Source organism: Ochotona curzoniae, unplaced genomic scaffold (assembly GCF_017591425.1).
Source record: "Ochotona curzoniae isolate NIBS_2020 unplaced genomic scaffold, NIBS_Ocur_1.0 contig_3819, whole genome shotgun sequence".
In the NCBI taxonomy this organism is placed as follows: Eukaryota; Metazoa; Chordata; class Mammalia; order Lagomorpha; family Ochotonidae; genus Ochotona; species Ochotona curzoniae.
This window is the reverse complement of record NW_024466004.1, coordinates 38,884,133-38,906,115: the sequence shown is the minus strand read 5'-3', so window position 1 is coordinate 38,906,115 and position 21,983 is coordinate 38,884,133. Positions and strand designations below refer to the sequence as shown.

The window sequence follows — 21,983 nt, the reverse complement described above, 5'->3', positions numbered from 1 at the left end:
ATCATGCTTGTATTGAATGATAGTCATTTAGTAGATGTACAAGGGTACTTGAAAAGTTTATGAAATTTTGATTAAAACTATTACAGTGTAAATTATTTTTGAGATCTCTGCTTAGTTTTTCTTAGGATGTAGATTTTCAACAAGTTTAAAAAATATCCTATGTTGATAATATCTTAACAACACATTGTTTTCCCCCTCATTTTGTAATAGAAACATTTCATTGAAAGCTGTATTAATTTACACAACTATTTTTATTTATTTAACAAATAACACCATAATGATAATCTGGCTTATGTTTTATTTTTTCATGTGTAAGAATATCCATAGGATTAGGGCCAGAATGTTAGCTCAATTGGCTAATTCTTGCCTTGTATGTGCCAGGATCTCATATGGGTACCAGTTCGTGTCCTGGCTGTTCCACTTGCCATCTAGCTCCCTGCTTGTGGTCTGGGAAAGCAATAGAGGACGGCCCAAAGCCTTGGGACCCTGCACCTGTATAGGAGATCTGGAAAAAGCTCCTGGCTCCTGGATTCCTGATCGACTCAGTTCGGCCTTTGAGGACATATGGGGAGTGAACCAGTGGATGGGAGCTTTTTCTGTCTCTCCTCTCTATAAATCTGCCTTTCCAATAACAATAAATATATATTTTTTTTTAAAAAAGAATATCCATAGGATAAATTATTTTAAATGGAACTGTTGGGTGAAAAGTATATGCTTTTTCTCATTCTCTTACAATATGCATTTTTAAAAATATTTATTTATTTTTATTGGAAAACAGATAAACAGAGAGAAAGATCTTTGTCCCCTGGTTCACTCCCCAGGTGGCCACAGTGGCTGAACTAAAGCCATCTGAATTCAGAAGCCAGGTATTTCCTCTGAGTCTCCCACATGGGTGCAGGGGCCCAAGGCCTTGGGCCATCCTCTACTGCTTCCCCAGGTCATAAATAGGGAGATGGATGGGAAGTGGAGCAGCTGGGACCCAAACCAGTGCCCTTATGGGATTCTAGCACACACAAGATGAGAACTTAAGCCACTAGGCAGCCATGCTGAGCCCACAATATGGTTTGTTTATTTGTTTTTGTTTAAAAAAAACTTTTTTATTTATTTAAAAGGTAGAGTTCCAAAGAGAGGATAAACAGAAAGACAGAGAGATCTTCCATTATTGGTTTACTCCCCAGACAGCTGCAAAGGCCACGAGCCAGTAGCTGTATTCAAACCTCCCATGTGGATGATAAGGGTGCAAGACTTTGGTCTAATATCTGCTACTTTTCTCAGGACATTAGCAGGGAACTGGATTGTAAGTGGAGCAGCCAGGACTCAAACTGGTGCCCACATGGGATGCAGGCATTGCAGACAGCTTCACCTGCTATACCACAACACTGGCCCCACGGCAGGTATTCTCTGTGAACTTCTTGAAGACCCCTCCCCCCACATGATGCACAAACATAAAATTCACCAGTATTGCCGTCACCACTTTCTAGAACAGTCCAACCCTCATTGCCAGGCCTCAAGGAACTGAGGAAATAAGAACTTTCTGGTCATAACTAGAGGAGAGGAGGCCATATCTGTCAACATGAAGAAAAATAAAGATAATATGAAGTTCAACGTTTGATAAAGCTGATCACTTTCTATCTTGGTCATCAGAGACAAAAGAAAAAAAATGCAGAAAAACTAATGCAGTCTGTGCTTCCAAGTCTTGAAGTGAAAGGAACCAGACACACTAATGTTAATGACCAACAAATCTCTTTAATTCCCCAAAACATTCACGAGGTAGCCAGCATTGTGTTGCAGTGGCCTAAACCATCACCTGTGACTCTATACGGAAGCACCACTTTTAGTTCACATTACTCTATTTATGCCCCACCTCTCTACTAGTGTGTATGCTAGTAGGCTTAAGATGGCTTAAGTCCTTGGGCCCTGCACCCATGGAAGACCTAGAAGCAACTTGCTAACTCTGTTGTGGACATTTGGGGAGTGAAACAGGGGAAAGAGGGTCATTTTTTATGTGTGTGTCTCTCACTGTTTCTCTTTCAAATAAAATAGGTGTTCTTTTTAAAAAAATCATCAATTTAAAGTGTACAATTAGGAACAGCTTGGCATTGTATACATTGTAGTATATACACCACAGACCATACTATAACACATTCACCTCGTTCCAGGAGGTTCCCTTGTGCCCTTTTACAGTTAATTCCTCACTGCCATGTCCTCTGGCTCTTGGCAACATTTGGCCTCTTTTTTGACAGCAATTTCCTCTTCTAAAATTTCATATGCATTCAGCCATATTGTAGGGTGCTTTGGGGAGTGTTCTATAAATATTTATTTTCTCTTTATTGGAAAGTCAGATATACAGAGAGAAGGAGAAACAGAGGGGAAGAGCTTCCGTCTGATGATTCACTCCACAAATGGCCACAATGACCAGAGCTGCTCTGATTCGAAGCCAGGAGCCAGAAGCTTCTTCCAGATCTCCCACATGGGTACATGGTCCCAAGGCTTTGGGGCTGTCCTCTACTGTTTTCCCAGCCACAAGCAGGGAGCTGGATGGGAAGTGGGGTTACCAGGATTAGAACTGGCGCCCATGTGAGATTTTGGTGTATGCAAAGCAAGGACATTAGCCACTAGGCAATCACGCCAGGCCTTAGGGGTGTGTTTTAAATTTATATTATGTGAGTGCAATTCACTCTGTTGTTGCCTGTATTAATAAGTTAGCTTTCTTTTCTTTTTTCCTTTTTTTTTTTTTTTAGCAATATTCCATTGCATGATTTTGTCCTAACTTACCAATGATTAGTGTTTGGGCAATTTCCAGATTGTGACAAATATAAATAAAGAGGCTATAACATTTGAGTACATATCCTTGTGTAGACAATTCCCAATTTTTCTTAAGTAGTTAGACCAGGTTCTGTGGGACAAGCAATAACAAAGGAGTTTTTGCAGTGCTGGCATGCGCAACTTGTCCTTTTGTTATCTGATCTGAGGAGCTTATACCATCACATGAATACCAAAGGACCCATTTTTTGTTAATTCTTTCAATAATCACCTCTTTTATTTCATTTGCCTCCTATTTATAATAAAAGAGCATGAAATCACTTTCACTAATTATCAATCAATTAAGGCATAAAATGTAAAACAGAATGTCAGATTTCTAGGCAGTCTTTAACCCTCTTGGGCTCCCTGGAACTGGTGGATAGAATCCATTATTTTCAAGCTGTGTGACCATGGGTAAATTAATCTTAAATGCAAGGTTCCTCATGTGTAAAGTGAAAATAATTACTCCTTCCTCCCATGGTTTTTAACCAAATTGCAGATAGTGCCTAAAAAGCCAGTCTCTGCAATGAAACAGTAAACAGAAACAATGCGTCTCCTCTTTTATGTCTAAGGATGCATAATCTAAATCTAAAATGCAGTGGCTGGGAGGTGTAAAGCAGACATTTTTACTTTATTCAAGCCAATTTGGAATTAGCTAGGATAAAAGACCTATCTGCAATTCTGCAATTTGACAGGTTTTAAATGTGCTGAATGACTGGAGCTTTCAACTGTCATTTGACAGAAACCCCAGCCTCAAAGGGCCTGGGTTATTTAATGTGGATGATGCAAGGCAATAGTTGAGTGATGAGCATGAAAGCACTTGCATGCCACCTAACTCATTATTCACAGGTGTCATTTCTCCCTTCCTTTACTGAGTGATCTCAGGCAAGCACAAAGAAACATCAAATAGGGCTGGCAGAATATCAAAATCCTTGATCTGCAAATAAATCCATTTTGCCAATAGTGTCTACGTGGTGTCAGTGAAAATAAGTATCTCTCACCCAATCCCTGCCGCACCTCTCCAACAGGAACCGCAAGCTTTGAAGAGGTAGAATGGAACTAGGGTGAGAGGAGGGAACCTCTGGAGTGACTCCTCCGTAACACACAGTCCCAGTGATTAACAGTTTGAACTCCTATGCCTTGTAACTGGGACAGGAGCTTCTCCATCTGTCCAAATAATACTGCACATTTGTTGCCCAACACACAAATCCCTTTTCTCTAAACCTAAAGTTAATTTCTTGGTAGAATAACTTCCATAAAATTAAATGGCAGTAATTTCTTAGTCTGAGGTTCCAGATGGCCACCAAAAGTTAATTCAGCTTCCTAACAATCAGAAATGAAAACTTCATGTACTATTGTGCACATGGCATCTAGAGAACTAACGATGCATTTCCTTCTTTCTGTTTTCAAAAAGAAGGCTGACAGAGCAAGCTCTTCCATCTATTGGTTCAGTCCCCAAGAGTCCACCATTGCCAGGGCTTGACGAGGCCAAGCCAGGGTCCAGGAACTCCAACTGGGACTCCCACGCGGATGCCACGTACTCAATTATATTGGCATCATCTGCCTCCCAAGAACATTATCATGAAGTTGAATAGAATTACAGCTGGAGGCTGAGGCAGGACTTGGTCCCAGGCACTCCAACATGGATGAAGGCATCCGAAGGGGTTGTTTACCACACTGCATCACAATGCTCTCCCAATCCGCCTCCAATCCCAGGTAGTGCATTTCTTGAAGCTCTCTAAACTAATTCCTGAAACTATCTGTAATTTTAGTGGGGGTTAGTATCCAAGGCCTATAGTGGCCTCTCTACTTGCACTTAACAGTAGCAGGAGAGTTATTAAGACTGCACTCAGGTCAAGTTATGTTACAAATTCATTTATTCAGGGGTTTTCTCTTTCTCATATGCAGATTTCACTTCCATTGGGAATATTCCTAGGAATAGCTGGGACATATGGCAAGTTTATTTGCAATTCTCCAAGCACTCTCCATACTGATTTCCACAGTGGTTGTACTAGCCTACACACCCACCAGAAGTGAAGGAGGGTGCCTTTCTCCCCACATCCACGCCAGCAGGTATTGTTAGTTGAGTTCTGAATGCAGACCAGTCTCACTGGAGTTAGGTGGCACCTCAACGTGGTTTCCATTTGTATCTCTGATGGCTAGGGAGCCTGAGCATCTCTCATATGTCTGTTAGCCATTTGAATCTGTTCTTTTGAAAAACGTTTTTTCATTTCCTTTGCCCATTTTGTTACAGGGTTTTTTTTTTTTTTAAACTGTCTCTGGGTTTCTGAAGCTCTTTGTAAATCCTGGATCTTAGTCCCCTATCACTTGTATATTGTGCAAAAACTTTCTCCCATCGTGTTGATTGTCTCTTCACCTTAATTGTTTCTTTTGCTGTGCAGAAGTTTTTTAGTTTGATGTAGTCCCGTTTGTTCATTTTGATTTTGATTGCTTTTGCTTTTGGCGTTTTTTTCTAAGAAGTTTATTTCTCTGTCCTGTATCTTGGAGAGTGCTTTCTATATTTTCCTTTAATAGTCTGGTGGTTTCTGGGTGTAGATTTGGGCATTTGAACCATTTAGAGCTGATTTTTGTATAATTAGACAGGTGCAGGTCTTGCTTCTTAATTCTGCAAGCTGCTATCCTGTTTTCCCAACAGCATTTTTTTGAAGAGACCAGGCTTTTTCCCTGGATTGTTTTCAGTTTTCTTGTCCTAGATTAGTTGGCTGTACATGTGTGGGCTCCCTTCTGGTGTTTCTATTCTGCTCCATTGATCTTCTGCTCTGTTTCTGTACCAGTACCAGGTTGTTTGGATGACCACTGTTCTGTCTTGAGCCTGGAATTGATTCCTTCCGCTTGATTTTTATTCTTCAGTATTACTTTGGCTATTTGTGGTCTCTTGTGTTTCCAGATGAATTTTGTATCTTCTTTTCTATTTCTGAGAAGAATGTTGTTGGGCTTTTGATTGGGATTGTGTTGAATCTATATATTACTTTTGGTTATATGGTCATTTTGACGATGTTGATCCTGCCAATCCAGGAACATGGCAAGTATCTCCATTTTTAAATGTCTTCTATTTTCTTTTTAAATGTTTTATACTTTTTCATCATAGAGGTCTTCCACATATTTAGTTAGCTTAATTGCTAGGTATTTAAGATTCCTTTCCTCTATTTTAAAGGGAACTGTACTTACAATTTCTTTCTGCGCTATTGCTGCCTCTTCCCTGTATCCAGGCAGTCTCCAAGCATTCCCTGGCCTACTGCCTGACCTCTATCTTTCTCTGTACTCTGCTTCTTGGGTTTCACTCTGTCTAAAAATTCTTTGTCATCCCAACTGTGTCTGCGTCCTATGCCACCATCTTGCTTCTCCAAGTACGCTCACTTTCAATTTTCATTTGACTTTTGGGCTTTTCCCTTTGAGGTGCAGGACAGCCGATTTCTCTCCAGGACTCTGTGGGGAGGAATCTATCTTTCTTGATATTAGAAACAATGGGAGGAGTCAGAGATTTGCTTTTTCACACAGAAACTCCTGGGGCTTGGCATCAGGAGGTTCATAATGACAGTCCAGTTCTGCCCCTCTTCATTTTTGGCTCCTTGGCTGTATCCACTGGAAGGGCCAGAGGCCCAGAGAAGAATCACAGTTGTCCTGCTACAAGTCCAAGGTATCTTGAAAACAGTGCCATCTTTTTACTCCTTTAGTGTTTCCACAGGTACTAAATTAAGCTGATATGCTGTTGTGTAAAACACACATTCTTCCTGATCAAATAGTCTTGTGATTTTTAGCCAGTCATTTTATTTTGTCATATCTGTTTCCTTATTTCCAAAGTTCGGGGGGAGGGGAGGTGCCTTTCAGGTGGTTGTGAGATTTCTATAAGACATGCAGAAATGTAGTATGGTACCTGATGTGTGGTAGCTGCTCAATAAATGAGCACTGTTCTAGTTTCCATTCTTTCTTTTCTCATCCACCAACACTAACCTTGGTGCCATGGAATTAAGAGATGGCTGAAAGGTCTCACAAGTATTAGAAGGAAAGGCATACTGGAAGTGGGAGATCGCATTTTTAGTCCACCATCAGCTGTTTTTTTTTTTCTCTCTTTAGAGAAGATTATCCCTCCACTTTGAGTTTAGTGTTCAGGGGTATATTGCCCGGGAGACAGTCCAACTAGAAGGAAAACTATGGGCTGAAGTGATCAGATCAAGCTGAAGGATATGGAAAAGAACAAAACTGTGGTTCTTCACTTTGGCCTTGGGGAAAGAACAGCTAAGTGAGAACAAGAGAACTGAATCAAAATCTTTCCCTTAGTGTTTTGGTGCTGACTCCAGGGGTTAAGGCAAATGGGGACCGGGGGCTGGCATTAGCTCCATCTGCACTGACAGGTTACCTTTTGATCACCCTTCTGACACCAGGAAGAGGGTGTGATTCCATGGCCAGCATGAGCCTTCCCATCCCAGAAGTATCCCAATTATTTTAAAGGCCCAAAGGAATGATTGGAATTGGATGGGAATGGAGACTGCAAAGTGTATGTTAAAAACTACTAGAAATATAGATTATTTTATTTCTTACAACCTAGTCAAAAACAAAAGAACTAGATCCCTTTTCCAAGCAAATATAAATGTCTTGGCCTGTTTTTGTGTTAACTCTCTGTGTCCCAATGACAAAGGAGACACACTTAACAGTAATGAAGTAGTCCCCCAATGGAATTGGATAACAACAATAACTCAGATGCAGTAGTCAATAAATACCATGTCCTCTGAGCTCCAGATGAGAGAAATACAACACATGACATGGAAGACACAGCATGCTTCCAGCTTTGGCACAATGGGCCACTGTGGCCTTCTAACCCAGACTGGACAACATGATGTTCAAAGGCAGGCCTTGAGAGGCACACCTGGGTTTGAAAATGGGCTTTGTCCCTAACCAGCCATGTATGATTTGAGAAACTGACTCAACCTGTCTACCTCATTTCTCCATGTTTCAAATATCTGTTATTGTCCCCTATGCTAATAGACTGCTGTGAAACTGAACGAGTACATATGGATACTGTGCTCAGCGTGAGCTGCTGCTGCTGTTGACTCACTCTGGAAAGACCTTTCATTTCTTATGCACCCATCTGTCTGCACCTCGTAATGTGAGTGTTCTGAATTCTGGTGCTGTCACTTACCATACATGCCCTAGCAAATGCTATTTTCTCTTCCTGAGCCACAGTTTCACCTTCTACAAATTGAAAGCAATAATGATTTCTTACAGATGAAATATTAATGCTTTTAAGTGTAAGTATGTAAGTAGATGACAGTAAATGTCATTACACCCAGCCCCTTGACAACCAATGGAAATGAATGCAGTAGTCCTGCGGTATCAGGAAGTAAAACACTGTGGATGGTACAGTCCATTATGCAATTACAAGCAAATGGCTGCTCTTACCATTAGGAAATCTGAGACAGGTCAATGTAAACAAATCTCCCTCATGCTGTCCTGATGGCACTGTGAATTTACTGAAAACTCATTTCTGGGTTTTTAATTTTTAAGCATCCATTACAGGTTGGTGATAAATAGCTTAGGGATGGTATTTTATAGTGGGCAGATTTTTAGACAAAATATTTTAAAGGCCAAGTTGGTTTTTGTTTTAAATTTGGTATGTTAATCTGTGGTGGTCCTGAGCATTGTTGTACCTACAGGCCTTCTTTACTGTGACTCAGAGATAAGTTGCAGACACGTTCTCCTTCACAGCTAAAGCTCTAAATGAGTCTTTTTGGGGCTTGGTGTTGTTGAGCAGTGAGTTAAGCTGCCAACTACAATGCCAACAATCCCATAAGGGTGCCAGTTAAAATCCTGGCTGTTCATTGCAAATCCAGCTACATGCTGATGTGCCTGGAATGCAGAGGAAGATAGCCCAAGTATGTGGGCCTCTGCCACCCACATGGGAGAATTGGATGAAGCTCCTGGCTCTTGACCTCAGCCTGGTCCGCCTTAGGCCATTATGGTCATCTGAGCAGACGGTTCCTTGTCTCTACCACTCTCTACAACTGTGCCTTCCAAATATAAATAAGTCTTTCTTTTAAATGAGTCCTTTTTGAATTGCTTGATTTAGGAGTCCTGGAATTTAAATTTCATCCAAATGAGTTTGAGAGTAATGTTCTTCTCTACAATACTGCAGCTCACCAAATAACCATCTCTCTACCGGACGTTAGTATGCCTCTGCACCATCGGAACAATCTAAGAATAGGCCTTGCTATTTTCAACTGTAACAAATTCTAAAAGAGTTACAGGTCTGATATAAAAATGAACAAAACACAAAATATTTACATTTCCTCCAGGGACCTTGTAGTTGGTTGGAACCACTCAAGTTTTTCTTTCCTCAATCAGACATTACTCACTGTGACCTAGAATGTACTTTTGAATGTTGTTTTTTTATTTAAAAATGTTGATATCGGGCCTGGTGCAGTGGCATAACGGTTAAGGTCCTCGCCTTGCATGCCCTGGGATCCCATATGGGCGCCAGTTCTATCCCGGCAGCCCCACTTCCCTTCCAGGTCCCTGCCTGTGGCCCGGGAAAGCAGTCGAGGACCACCCAAAGCTTTGGGACCCTGCACCTGTGTCGGAGACCCAGAAGAGGCTCCTGGCTTCGGATCAGCATAGCACCGGTCATTGCGCTCACTTGGGGAGTGAATCATTGGACGAAAGATCTTCCTCTCTGTCTCTCCTCTCTGTATATCCGCCTTTCCAATAAAAAAATAATAAAAATAAATCTTAAAAAAAATGTTGATATCCCCATAGTTCTCTGAACAACACTGGGGATCAATTGGTGGTTTTGAATAAGTTTATTTAGTCTTTGCTACAACATCTTTTGCAGTGAAATTTCAGTCGAAGACTTTTAGTTAGGCACTATTTCATCCTCCTTAGTAACAAGGTTGGAAGGTGTTTTCTTTCTTTCTGGCATAATAAAATCAGCCTGTCCTGGTGAAAGCTTAGGAAAAGTGTAATTGATGTATTTTTGAAATGCTGCCCTGGTTTCCTCTAACTCTTCCTCCAGAAATTCTTTCCAGTTTGTCATGATTCCCAGTTGTTTCACAATGGTCAGCAGCTCCCCCTGTGTGTCAACCAGTTTACCCATCACGTTGCCAAGCACGGCCTTATGTGTTTTCTCTGCTTTCTGTATCACTTCTTGTACCTCTTCTTGCCTCCGCTTCTGAGCCATGCCAAATAAGAGGTTCATCTCATGTTCTTTTGCTCTCATCAACTGGGTCATAGTTGTCTTCTGATCCTTAAGAACTGATACACCACTACTCACAAGCTCCTCGATGGCTTTACTGCAAAAGATAACATGAATTTGTAAGCTAGAAGGATTAGCCACCAACAAAATGATTTTGTCTGTAACCACAAATAGAGGAGAAACCATGACACTGCTGAAGGGAGCCTGGAGGCAGGCTGCTGTCGATGAACTTTTGGACTGTGTTCACTGTCAACAGCTAAAACCTATTTTTCAGAAGAGGGAAGCTTTCTACTGACTTCCCCATGCTGTGGACCAAGGGGAGGCTACTTATCAACCATCTATCTGAAACTTAAAAGACCTGTATATATGTTGACCAGAAAAAAATATGAATCCACTGAGCTAAGAAACAAACAGGATAGCCCCTAAAAGAAATATTTCTATCACTATGTAAAGACTGTCAAAACTATAATTTAAAAAAAAGAAATATTTCTATCAACCCATTTGCTTATAATCCCCTACAAGGTAGAAAGCTTCCCACTCATAGGCTGAATTTATTTAATCTTAAGTCATGGATTATACTTGGAAACCAGCAAGAAATGATCCATAGACCTCTGGTAGTAATGTTAGGGGTTATACCTAGTCTATGTGCCAAGCAGGCTGGTGAGCTTCTGTGCACACTTCAACTCCTCAAAAACTGTTTCTCTGAGGTTAGTTTATGATTATGCCCATTTTATGACAAGGCCACTTAAGCTTGGAGAGGTCAAGCAACCTGGCCACATTTACTTAATTAGGAAAGGTGTCAGACATTGCACCCCAAATCCAAGACAAAAGCTCATAGCCAGTAGAATTCACTTCTAGTTCAATTCCATAATTCCTAATGAAACCCTTGATCGTTGGAGGAGACTATAAAGGTAATCAGCAATACTCCTGGGGTCTCGGTCAGAAAGAACTGGAAGGAGGCTTCTTGTTGCAGCCCTGAACATGAAAAGAAGATGCTCTGCTCCTTAGGTATCCTCCTTATGGATTCTGTCACAAGCAAGCATCAGTTTCTTGGAACGTCAGCCTGGCTTTCTCCTTGCCCACACACAGGAGATATTCATTTAGAAAGTTCCACCAGAGCCAGCTTCAGGTGAATCTGATACAGTGAAGCATATCTTGATTGTTCTTGCTCCTACCCTCAACGATAGCACATTTTAAACTCCCAGTTTGTTCTTGCTAGAGGGATCTGATACATTCATCAACCAGCCTCAGAGTCTGAATTTTGACACTTTAGGACTCATTACTTTTTGTTTACGGTCAGGGGGTCTAGGAATTTTATTCTGGTAATTTCTTTGAAGTAGTCGAATTGATGCCAAGGGTAGGGAGGGTGAAGTGCATAAAGTTGGGATCCGAAAGACCTGTTTGTATCTCCTCTGCCTGACTTGGTGCCTGGAGTGGACACCAAATGGAAATCAATGAACATGTGAATAAATAAATGGGTCCTATAGATATAGTTCTCTTTTAAAACATTCTGTTGTGTCAAATAATACCATATTTTAAAACAACAAACAAAATACCATATTTTAAAACATTAAATGGTTAAAAAGGGGTCTCTAACATAATCAAAATATTCAACCCAGGATAAATCTGAAGGTTTGTGGCATATACATATTCTTTTTGTTTTATACAAATTAGTCTACATGCATTTCCTTCTCCTCAACAGAGGTCCTGGAAAGCAAATCATATGAGGAAAGACTGAATAAGATAGATATATTGGCAGTTTCGGTTTTTTTTTTTCTTTTTCCAACTGAAATCTCGGACATAATCAATTGTCCTCAAATATCTGAAGTGTCACTTCAAATATCAGAAGGGGCACAGCCAGAGGCCATCAGTAGAAACGAGAGTGAGATGCAGCACATTTTGGATCCACATTGGGAAGAATGTAGCAGAGGTGTTCAGTTTGCAGTAACATTCCTGTCAGGAGTAGGCTCACCAACTGTGTCTGGCATCTACCAGTGGGGAGGCAGGCTCAGCTCCATCAACTCCATGCCCATTCAGCCTGACATGAATTTCCACATACTCTCTGTAAACAGTGAAGCTCATCTTCCAGCTCCATCTTTTTGAGGCTATGACATGGAAGTTTGAAATACAAACTAATTTTAAGGTAAGGGCTAGCTGGAAGTACAACTGCTTGAAAAATAGTTGCAAGGCGTATCTGCATCTACAGAATTTAGTCTGATATGTCATCAAATGACTTCTCTACTTCTGAGTAAAAGATGGACTCCCAGTGAAACTGTGAAATATATCTAGACAACAGGAATGTTGGACTTTCTACCACTGTCTGTACCCACAATGTCATGATACATTTAAATAGAAGAATGAGGACTTGTGACTGTTGTTGAAAGATACTATTTTTATAATCTAGGGGAAAACAGTGAGGAAGAGGGGCAGTGGATAGGGTTGATGGAGAAATTGCTGAGTTTAAGGAACCGTATCATGAATAAGAATAATAATGGCTTCTCCAATTATAAAGAGTACTAAATAGAAGCATAATATAATATCTAATAACTCAGTTTTGGGGGCTGTTGAGTAGAAAATCGAGCAGGGAAAAATCCATGCTAGCAATGAGTTGTCCTTTGTTTCTGTGCAGGGTTGGGGAACCTTTTTCTACTAAGGGCCAATTAGACAATTATAACATCATTTACAGGCCATAAACAATTATAAAAGTTAGCCTGCTATAGATTTGTTTAATTTTGAGTCACACTTGTAGTTACCTAGGCTGGCCCAGACCAAATGATTTTGTGGACCTTTTATGTTCTGCACCACTGCTTGGGGGTTCTCACAGTTCTCACTGTTTTGGGGCAGCTATTAAAATGGTATAAGAGCTATTGCTAACAGGTTTAAAAAATATTATCACTGGGTGTTTTTCCCTTCTATTTAGTATGTGAACTTTTAATTTTGCATGTATATGTTGCTAAGAGCAACCTTTTCTATGTGTCCATCAGCAAAAATCTTGAGTCTTACATGGTAAGAACCAGTGCTTCATTTCCCATCCAGGTAATTTCTAAATTATGAAGGGAATTTTTACAAAATTCATTTCTATATAAAGTGTTCGGAGTGCTGTTGGACACACAGATTGTTTATTTGGTTAGCTCCTAAAGGAATATAGGAATTCCATCATAAAGAAACAAAAGGTTTTGCACATATTGGGTGTTGAATAAAGAGTACTTGTTATTAGGAATTATAGCCATTATCACAAAAATTCCTGAGTGACCATTCATTCCTTGCCTTAGGCTAGAAAACAATTAGAATCCTTCCAAGAGATGCTTATTTAAAAAGAAAAAGACTCTGAAAGAAAGAATTCAGTGCCTTCTAGCTAATCTCTTTAGAATCTAATCACCCAATCCACACACAAAAGTTTTCATGCACTTTATAAATTTCTCATAATTTGTATGCATTCTTAATCCTTAAGTTTTCTATAAAATTATCTGTACAAATAAAAGATCTAAAGTAAAACTGTAAACAGCAGTGTTTTTCCATATATTAGCTTCTGTAAATACTCAAAAGGGCACTGGAATCCAGACCTAGAAATAAAATCTGGTGTGTTGGAGAGCAGTTTCATTAAGGAACTAAGCTGAACCACTTGCTCAAGGCACAGTTGAATAATGGCTACCACGTACCAGGCACTCTTTCAGACTTATGCAAAGCATCAACACACAAAATGGACATGCTAGTTGGATGCATGTAACAACAGACATGAACATTCCCTGATCATCAGTCTGTTTATGCAATAAAAGGCTGACATTTAAACCTTCTATTTAATCTTCACAGAGGTAAGGGCTGGTGGAAGCTGAAGTCAGTAAACCAAGACAGGGAGCAGGAGCCAGCCAGACCCACTGAGGAGGGGCCCAAAGGTGCCAGGGCTGCAGCAGACAGAGGAAATTAAAAGGTGTGGAGGAGAAGAGGAGGCCCCTCCTTTCCTGCACTGGATCACAACTCATTCTGAACCTCCTCCTGCAACCCTGTCTCACCTTGCTCTTCTGCCTCTGCAATGACTGACAGCCCATCCAGGCAGGGAAGTACCACTGCAAACAGCCACAGATGTACATGGCACCTGTGGGCATCCATGCCTCTGAAGGTTCTTCCCTTAGCCCTGTTCTAAACAGTTCCAGTGAAATGATTTTATGCTTTAATCATAAAATGCATTCAGTTGTTACCATGAGCAGCAAAGAAAATAGAATAATTCATAAACTAGGGCCCAAGAAGGGAGTTCATACTCTCAGCTGTGCTACAGCTTGGTAACTTTGGGCAGGTCACTTAACATTTGCAAGTTAGAGTTTTCTTTTGTCCCTGACAATCCCTGGTGTCCCCTAATACTCACTGCTGAAATAAAAATGGTTGTGTGTGTGTGTGTAAAATCTAATCTGTATAAAATTATTTGTAATTATGTACAATATATGCTATTTTAACAAACTATCTCCCTTTAAAAATTATTTATTTATTTAAAGGGAAAAAGAAACAGAGAAGCAGAGAGAGATAGTCATTAAGCATTTTGTTCCAAAATTTGCTTGTTCATCGCAACAGCCTGGGTTGGGCTAAAATCAGGAGTTGGAAGCTAGGAGTCAATTCAGGTCTCTCATGTGAATGGCAAGAACCCAATTTACTTGAACTATCACCCCTAATCCCAAGGGTCTGGATTAAAAAGAAGCTGGAGGGCTGTCTCGATGACATAATGGGTAAAGAGGCAGCCTGTGGTGCAGGTATCCCAATGGGTTAGAATCCTGACTTCTCCACTTCTGATCCAGCTCTCTGCTAAAGTGCCTGGGAAAGTAACAGAGAATATCCCAAGTGCTTGGGCCCCTATACCCACATGGGAGACCCAGAAGTTTCTGGCTCCTTGCTTTAGACCAGCCCAGCTCTGGTGTTGAAGCCACTTGAGAGTGAACCAGCAGATAGAAGATATTTCCCTCTCCTCTCTTCTACTCTCTGCAAATAAGCCTTTCAAATGAAAATAGATAATTATTAAAGATTAGAAGAAGAAAGCTGGGATCAGGAGTTAGAGTAGGGCACTGATGCCAGGCACTTCAACACAAGAAGGGATGGGACAGGAAAGCAATGAGTTGGGACTTCCATTTTTGCTCTATACTTATATATTTTCTTACCATCTACTTTTTTTCCCCCAAAAATGTACTACTTTGACATAACCACAACAGCATATGACTTCCAGGCTACAGAATGCAAACATTGTCTTCTGTGTATTACTAGGACCATGTTATTCCATTCTTCCCCCTCAGCTCAAAACTGGTATACAGAATGAAACAGACAATCTTTACAAGAGTGCTTATCTCATGACAGGGAGGGAAGGAGGTATGAATGAGGACAAACACATGGAGGTATTGGGATGTTTTGATACCTAAAGCTAAGTGCATAGCTCCTTGAATGTTTATGCTACTATTTATCTTAAAGCCACACACACACTATACAATTTATACATCACTCTGTGTTTGATATATTCCATTAGACAAATGTTAAATCAAGAAACCAGGCAATACATAACTGTGCACCTTGACCTTACTCCTCTTACACTGATTCAATAAAAGTTGTAAATGCAGTCCTTGAGTTACCTCTTCTGGGCCTGGATTACTTCCTCGGCGAGCTTCCTTTCTTCTTCCCTGGCTTTCTGCACAGCCTCCATCTTCTCCCTGTGGCACTCCATCATAATCCTCTGGATTCTGTGGACCATGCGCTGTTCCGCAGCCAAGTGTTCTCTCTTCAGTTCATCATCCATGTTGGCGAATACTTCCGTCTTGGTTTTAATTGCCATTTCCTTAAGTAACAGAAAAACTAGGTGTAAACAGAGCAGCATTTAAAAACACTCTCTAAAAGGCCATGTCAGGCCTAGCTGAAGTGGGACACTTAAGCCAAGCAGTGAGCATCCTACCACCCTTTAGGAACCCTTGGGTGGACCCCCCTTACATGCCAATCCTCTGAGAGTAAGGACAATCCATTTAATCTCACCCAGTACAGACTCAATGTATAGCAGGTGCTCATTTTGAAGAAATAGGGCCACTGTCTCTGAGCTCTGGTCGCCATGGTCTGACTCAGACCACACATGGGGCTGAGGCCCATTGCTTCCCTCCAGCCTCTGACTACTGCACTTTGTCCTGTACTTTTCCTCATTGGCCAAAATAGGCAAATACTTCTGTCCTTTTGCTTTGAAATACTTTGTTAACCTAGGTACTGAACTGACCAATGAATCCTGAAAGCTTCAGTCTGGGAGGCCAACCAAAGGAGTCTATGTGAACAGGTTACTAGTTAGAGTTATCCTTTGCATGTGGCTGCTAGTCCTGCAGGAAATACACAACACAGCTCAGATGTCCCTGACAATCTTCAGGGCTCTCAACCAATCTCTAAGTGAAACAAAACCTGTGTTTTGTTCTTGATCTCTTGCAAACTTAAGTAAAAGTATTTATTTACTACCTTAAAAAGCAAACAAGCTGGGCCCATTGCGATAGCATAGTGGTTAAAGTCCTCGCCTTGCATGTGCTGGGATCCCATATGGTCACCAGTTCTAATCCCAGCAGCCCTGTTTCCCATCCAGCTCCCTGGCTTGTGGCCTGGGAAGGCAGTCGAGAACAGTCCAAAGCTTTGGGACCCTGCACCCGTGTGGGAGACCTGGAAGAGCTCCTGGCTCCTGGCTTCAGATCAGTTCAGCTCCAGCCATTGCGGTCACTTGGGGAGTGAATCATCAGATGGAAGATCTTCCTCTCTATCTCTCCTCCTCTCTGTATATCTGCCTTTCCAATAAAAATAAATAAATCTTAAAAAAAAAAAAAGACAAGCCATTATTAAAAAAAAACCTGTAAATCTTTTTGATGTTTCTCTTCTAAAATTTTAATTTCAAATTTGTGTCTGTCATTTGCTTCTTCAAGTGCTTTTTCCACTGCTTGTTTTTGGAGTTCATTAGCCTAAAGGATGAAAAAAAAAAATACGTATCTGCTAGTATATTAGGATGAACAGAGGGTAACATTTCCTTATTTGGGATGTTTGCAAACACACTTTCCAGTTTACTAAAATTAGCAACCACCTCGTGGGTCTCTAAATTACTTGATCCAATTCCTATCTCAAACTTCTTGTAGCAAACTGGCTGACTTATCCTGTGGTGCCCTAACTCATCTCAGCCCTGGACTCACACGGCCACTTCAGGAATGGCTAATGACAGGGAAGCTTTACTGTCAGTAGGCAGCTGTGTTCTCTTCTCCTTCAAACTTTATTAATTTCTTGCTCAACTGGCTATGAAGTAATGAATGCTTGCCATAGAAAATCCAGGAGACAAGGATGTGAGATGCGCAACACCGAGCCAGCTGCGTGCAAGGACTAGTGCAGGATTCCCTTTCTCAGAGGTTCAGGAAGTTTTATTACCTTACTTGAAGAAATTTGGAAAGTTTTTAAACTTCATTGTAACTCTAGGTAAAGTTACATTCATGCTGTATATTCATAAAAGCATCCTTTTAAATGTATAACTAATGGCTCACCTGGATTTTGTTACTGACAAAAAGAGATGACCACTAAAGGTATGACACATATTGCTTTTTGCCCTGCAGTAATTTAAATGTTTAAAATACTTTCATGCCAAGCTTTGTTGGTGCTAATGCCAAATAATTCTAATATTTTGTGAAGTAAAGGTCTACTTTATAAAGAAACCAAGAATTATTGTTTAAGCCAAGTGGCTTGCCCAACCCTCCAAACGTGTAAAAGCTCCTTTATGTCATTCTACTGATGACTGGAAGAATTGGGAATTTCAAAATGGAGGCTTTGCTTTGATTTTGTGTTTTGGATCCCTCTGTGAGTGCAACATTTCAACTGTCATTTCAGCACCTGGCAGTCATGTGATCAAGATGATAAGCATCTTGGAGAGAGGGATGGAAGCAGGACTAGCACATGACGAAGCACCTGGAAAGAAAAACAGCATGGGCCAGTGACGTATAGCCATGCTAAGCATGGGCGCATCAACTTCCCATATGAGCACAAATTCGAGTCCTAGCTTCCTAGTTGCTCCATTTTTGATCCAGCTCCCTGTTTACAGAATGGGAATGTAGTGGAGGATGGCCTAACTGCTTAGGCCCCTGTATCCATGTTGGAGACCCAGAAGAAGCTCTAGGCTCCCGACTTTGGTTCAGCCCAAATCCAACCATTTGCAGCCATGTAGGAAGTGAGCCAGCAGATGGGATAGCTCTCTCTCTGTGTCCTTCTCACTCTGCAATTCTGCCTTTCAAATAAAAATAAATAAATCTTTTTCAAAAGTCACATAGTTCAAGATATTACACACTATGCAAGTGGATGATTTTTTTATATTAAATGTCAGGCCCTAATGAATAATCTTCACCATGATTGTCCTATTACATTTTAGTTGTGATCTACTGAGAATGAAGAAAACAGTAGCTGTCCATATTAAGGTAGCAATTTAGAAGGAAGCTCTGAATGATCCGTGCTTCTTACTCTGCACCTGTTATGTATTCCATTGACCTCTCTCAACAGTTCTGTAGAGTGGGTATTTGCAATCGCTCTTCACAGATGGAGAAGCCATGATGAGACAATACTCGTGGTCCCAGCTAGGTTCAGTCAGTTCTGCCTGTCTCTGCAGTCTCTGCCCTTGACTATTCCACTAAACAGAGTCCTCATAGGAAACGTGTATTATGAAAAAACTATGTAAGGATTTCAAAAATATTCTGGACCAAACTAGATTTCTTTTAGTTATATTTTCCACACACTTTTTTGAAGAACCTTTGTGTTTTTTTTTTCAGGCAAATTCCCAAAGTAAAAAAAACTGTGAGATGTACTTTATTAAAAAATTTTACCTGATTCCATACATCAGCTTCTGCTTTTGCAATACGTTCTTTGAGTGTAGCCTCTTGGCATTTCTCTTCTTTATTCAGAATACTTTCCCCAATATCTGTGTATTGGAAGACAAATGATCACTCGTCTCCACAGACTATTTCTGTGGCTTTCCTTTTTACTGTTACCTGGTTATTTATTGAGAGTTATCTGATAAAGAGCTCCTTTTAAAAAAGGTCCATCTTTTCTTTAAAAGTAAACACTGGGGCCAGCATTATGGTATAGCAAGTTACGCCTCTGCCTGCAACGACAACCCATATGAGCACCAGCTGCTCCATTTCTGATCAAGCTCCCTGCTCGCGCACTTGGGAACACAGCAAAGAATGGCGTAGGTGCATGAGCCTCTGCGCCCATGTTGGAGAGTCAAAAGGAGCTCCTGACTCCTCGTTGCAACCTGGATCAGCCATGGCCTTCATAACTATTTGGGAAGTGAATCAGCAGGGGGATCTGTCTCTATAATCTACATTTCAAATAAAATATTTTTACAAGAAAAAAAAACATCGAAAGGACACGTTTCCTCCTATCTGATTAGGAGGGAACTCACAACATTGTCAGATAAGGAGCAGTCATTGTCCTTGTCACCTCAGTCTGCAGTAGGCAACCAAAGAAGTGAAATCAATGCCCCACGTTTTGTACACCTGAAGTAGAAAAGGGAGTAAATGTTCAAGAGCCATTAATGCATTATATTCATATAGTTCCTCTCTCCTTACTCTTGTCTAGGTTCTCCAATCAGAGAATGGAAGCCAAATAAATGCCTTTGGAAAGTTGTTTCATGTGTTCGTTCAGGGCACATGCTGAGTCCACCAAGTCTTTAAGTGTTTAAAGGTTTCAGCCATGGAATAAAGGTTGTTAATTATACATCTGGCAATGATCTAATCTGATTTCCAAATAATATTTTCATAGAAACACCCCCTATACCCAGATAAGGAAATAACTGTCTAGTCAGGTGAGAGGATCACATCTCCAGTCAGAGCCTCTTACAATTTCAGAAATCAGGGGTACAATCACGTCATCATTAATTAAAGCCAGTGAGCATCAGGAATCATTTAGCAAGTCCTTTGATCAATACTTAAAGGCTGAAAGTCAGATGGAAAATTCTTGAAGTACATAAAAAGAGAAGCTAGTAGTTAATCTATGCATTATATGTATGTATCTATAAATGTTCTCATTTATATGTATCTACTTTTACATCATCTACTAATTAAGGACATCAGTTTCTTTCACCCAGTTATTAGGGCATTGTTGAGAGGTTTATCCTTCCTATAAAAATGAAAGGTATTCAAGTGCTGGCAAGGACAAAAAGAGCTCACACTTACTGCTATGTGTAGGCTTTAACAGCAAGTCCAAAAATGAGGATACTTCAGAAAGTTTGTGGAATAAGGGAATCAAAAGATTAGTTTTTTTGGTGCATGGAAGTTTGAAGTTCGTTCACATTTCTTTCATAAGACATTTCCATGAACTTTCTGAAGACTCCGTGTATGTCATTAAAGCCAGATAAGCTTTAAATGGGCATTAATATTATCATTTACATATGAGCAATGAGATTGGGAGGCTAAACAACTGTCCAGTGCACACATCTGGGAAATGGAAAAGAACTCCAACAAAGTCTTTTTATACGGAAGGGACAAGTAATTTTGAACAGGAAAAGCTAGTAATTGTGCAACAGGAAGAATGACATACAAAGGCATGGAACTTTAGAACAAAGAGAACAATGAAGTCACTTACCCAGTATATCTCTGTGAGTATAGAAACGTGTCTTAAACGGCTTGTATTCATGGATCCGTTTGAAGGTTTCTCCAAAAGGGGCCGGTGGAATTATTTTATTACAAACAGCACAGCAAACAAAGTGCGTGTGATTTGGATTTCTGATCATGGCTAAACATCAGGTGGCTTCTGCTACCTACTGTTAAAATAATTCTGAAATTAGAAAAGGGAACTTCAAGAGAAGCTAGAAGTGCAAGGAAGCTGGAAGAGGTCCGGGGTTCTTAGGAGACTGCTAGAGGCCAGGTAAGATGTGATCTGCCACACTGAGCTTGTGGCTAGGAGCCCTCGATAAAAGACTGCTACTGAGAGCCTCTGCCATAGAAGGTGTGGGCTCTGGATTTGGCAAGGTTTAAGCAGTGGCTCCCTCTCAGACTCTAGCATTAAATTGTTAACTAACTTAGCAACTGTTGCTAAGTAAAATAAGCTTTGCTCATAAAAGCAACTTGAAATAATGACAAAAGGGGGCGTGATGAAACCATTCATTTTCCTGGTATTTTCTGTGTTAGTTTCCAATTGCAGCTGTAACCAGTTAACATATACTTTATGACTTGAACAAAATTCACATTTATTCTCTTGTGTCTCTGGAGGTCAGAAGCCTGCAAGAAGAAATCCTTTGGTGCTAAAATCAAGATGTTGGCAGGGCTGGCTCCTCCTGGAGTGCCTAAGGGGCAAACTGCTTCCTTGCCTTTTCTGGTTTTTGAACTCAGGGTCTTGAATCCTACAGCCTTTCATGTCTAAGCTCTCACATTGTCATCTCTTCCTCCGTGTTCTACCTGTCCACGGACTACTGGGATCACACCAGTCTCATTAGGATAATTTGGGATAACTTTCCCATCTCAAAATCCAGAACTTTGTCACATTTGCCACTTCCTATATTCACAGGTTCCAGAGATTAGGATTTGGAAATTTTCACAGGGGAGGTGAGTATAAATCAGTCTGTCACACTTACCATTTTTTAAAACATTTATTTATTTTTATTTCAAAGTCAAATATACAGAGAGGAGGGGAGATGGAGAGGATCTTCTGTCTGATGAATCACTCCCAAGCAGCCGCAATGGCTGGAGCTGTGTCAATCTGAAGCCAGGAGCCTGGAGCTTCCTCCAGGTCTCCTACGCAGGTGCAGAGCCCCAAGGTTTTGGGCTGTCCTCCACTGCTTTCCCAGGCCACAAGCAGGAAGATGGATGAGAAGCGGGGCTGCTGAGATTAGAACTGGAGACCATGTGGGATCCCGGTATGTATAAGGCGAGGACTTCAGCTGCTAGGCTACTGAGCCAGGCCCCTATCACTTTTCTTTTAATGGAACTTTAAGAGAATTAGCTAAGATCAATAAGCAAGG

The 21,983-nt window shown here is 40.7% G+C and overlaps 1 protein-coding gene across 2 annotated transcripts; it reads right to left on the bottom strand.

Annotated features, from left to right (window-relative positions):
* Positions 1–9,592: 9,592 nt before the first annotated feature.
* CUNH6orf163 (chromosome unknown C6orf163 homolog) lies at positions 9,593–21,611 on the bottom strand. Of its 2 annotated transcripts, XM_040983743.1 has the most exons (5): positions 20,609–21,611; positions 18,847–18,941; positions 16,849–16,956; positions 15,613–15,815; positions 9,593–10,106 (listed from the first exon to the last, which is right to left on the bottom strand). In XM_040983743.1, exons 1-5 carry the CDS (start codon positions 20,754–20,756, stop codon positions 9,671–9,673), a joined length of 990 nt encoding a protein of 329 aa, XP_040839677.1. In that variant the 5' UTR covers positions 20,757–21,611; the 3' UTR covers positions 9,593–9,670. The 2 variants fall into 2 exon arrangements, with proteins under 2 accessions (XP_040839677.1, XP_040839678.1); XM_040983744.1 differs by lacking the exon at positions 16,849–16,956.
* Between the last annotated feature and the right edge of the window lie 372 nt (positions 21,612–21,983).

Coding starts and splice junctions, on each gene's coding strand:
- CUNH6orf163 (XM_040983743.1), bottom strand. CDS start 20,756: ATGATCAGAAATCCAAATCACACGCACTTTGTTTGCTGTGCTGTTTGT. Junction 16,957..18,846: donor AAGCTGATGTATGGAATCAG/GTAAAATTTTTT, acceptor TTCATCCTTTAG/GCTAATGAACTCCAAAAACA. Junction 15,816..16,848: donor AACATCAAAAAGATTTACAG/GTTTTTTTTTAA, acceptor CTGTTACTTAAG/GAAATGGCAATTAAAACCAA.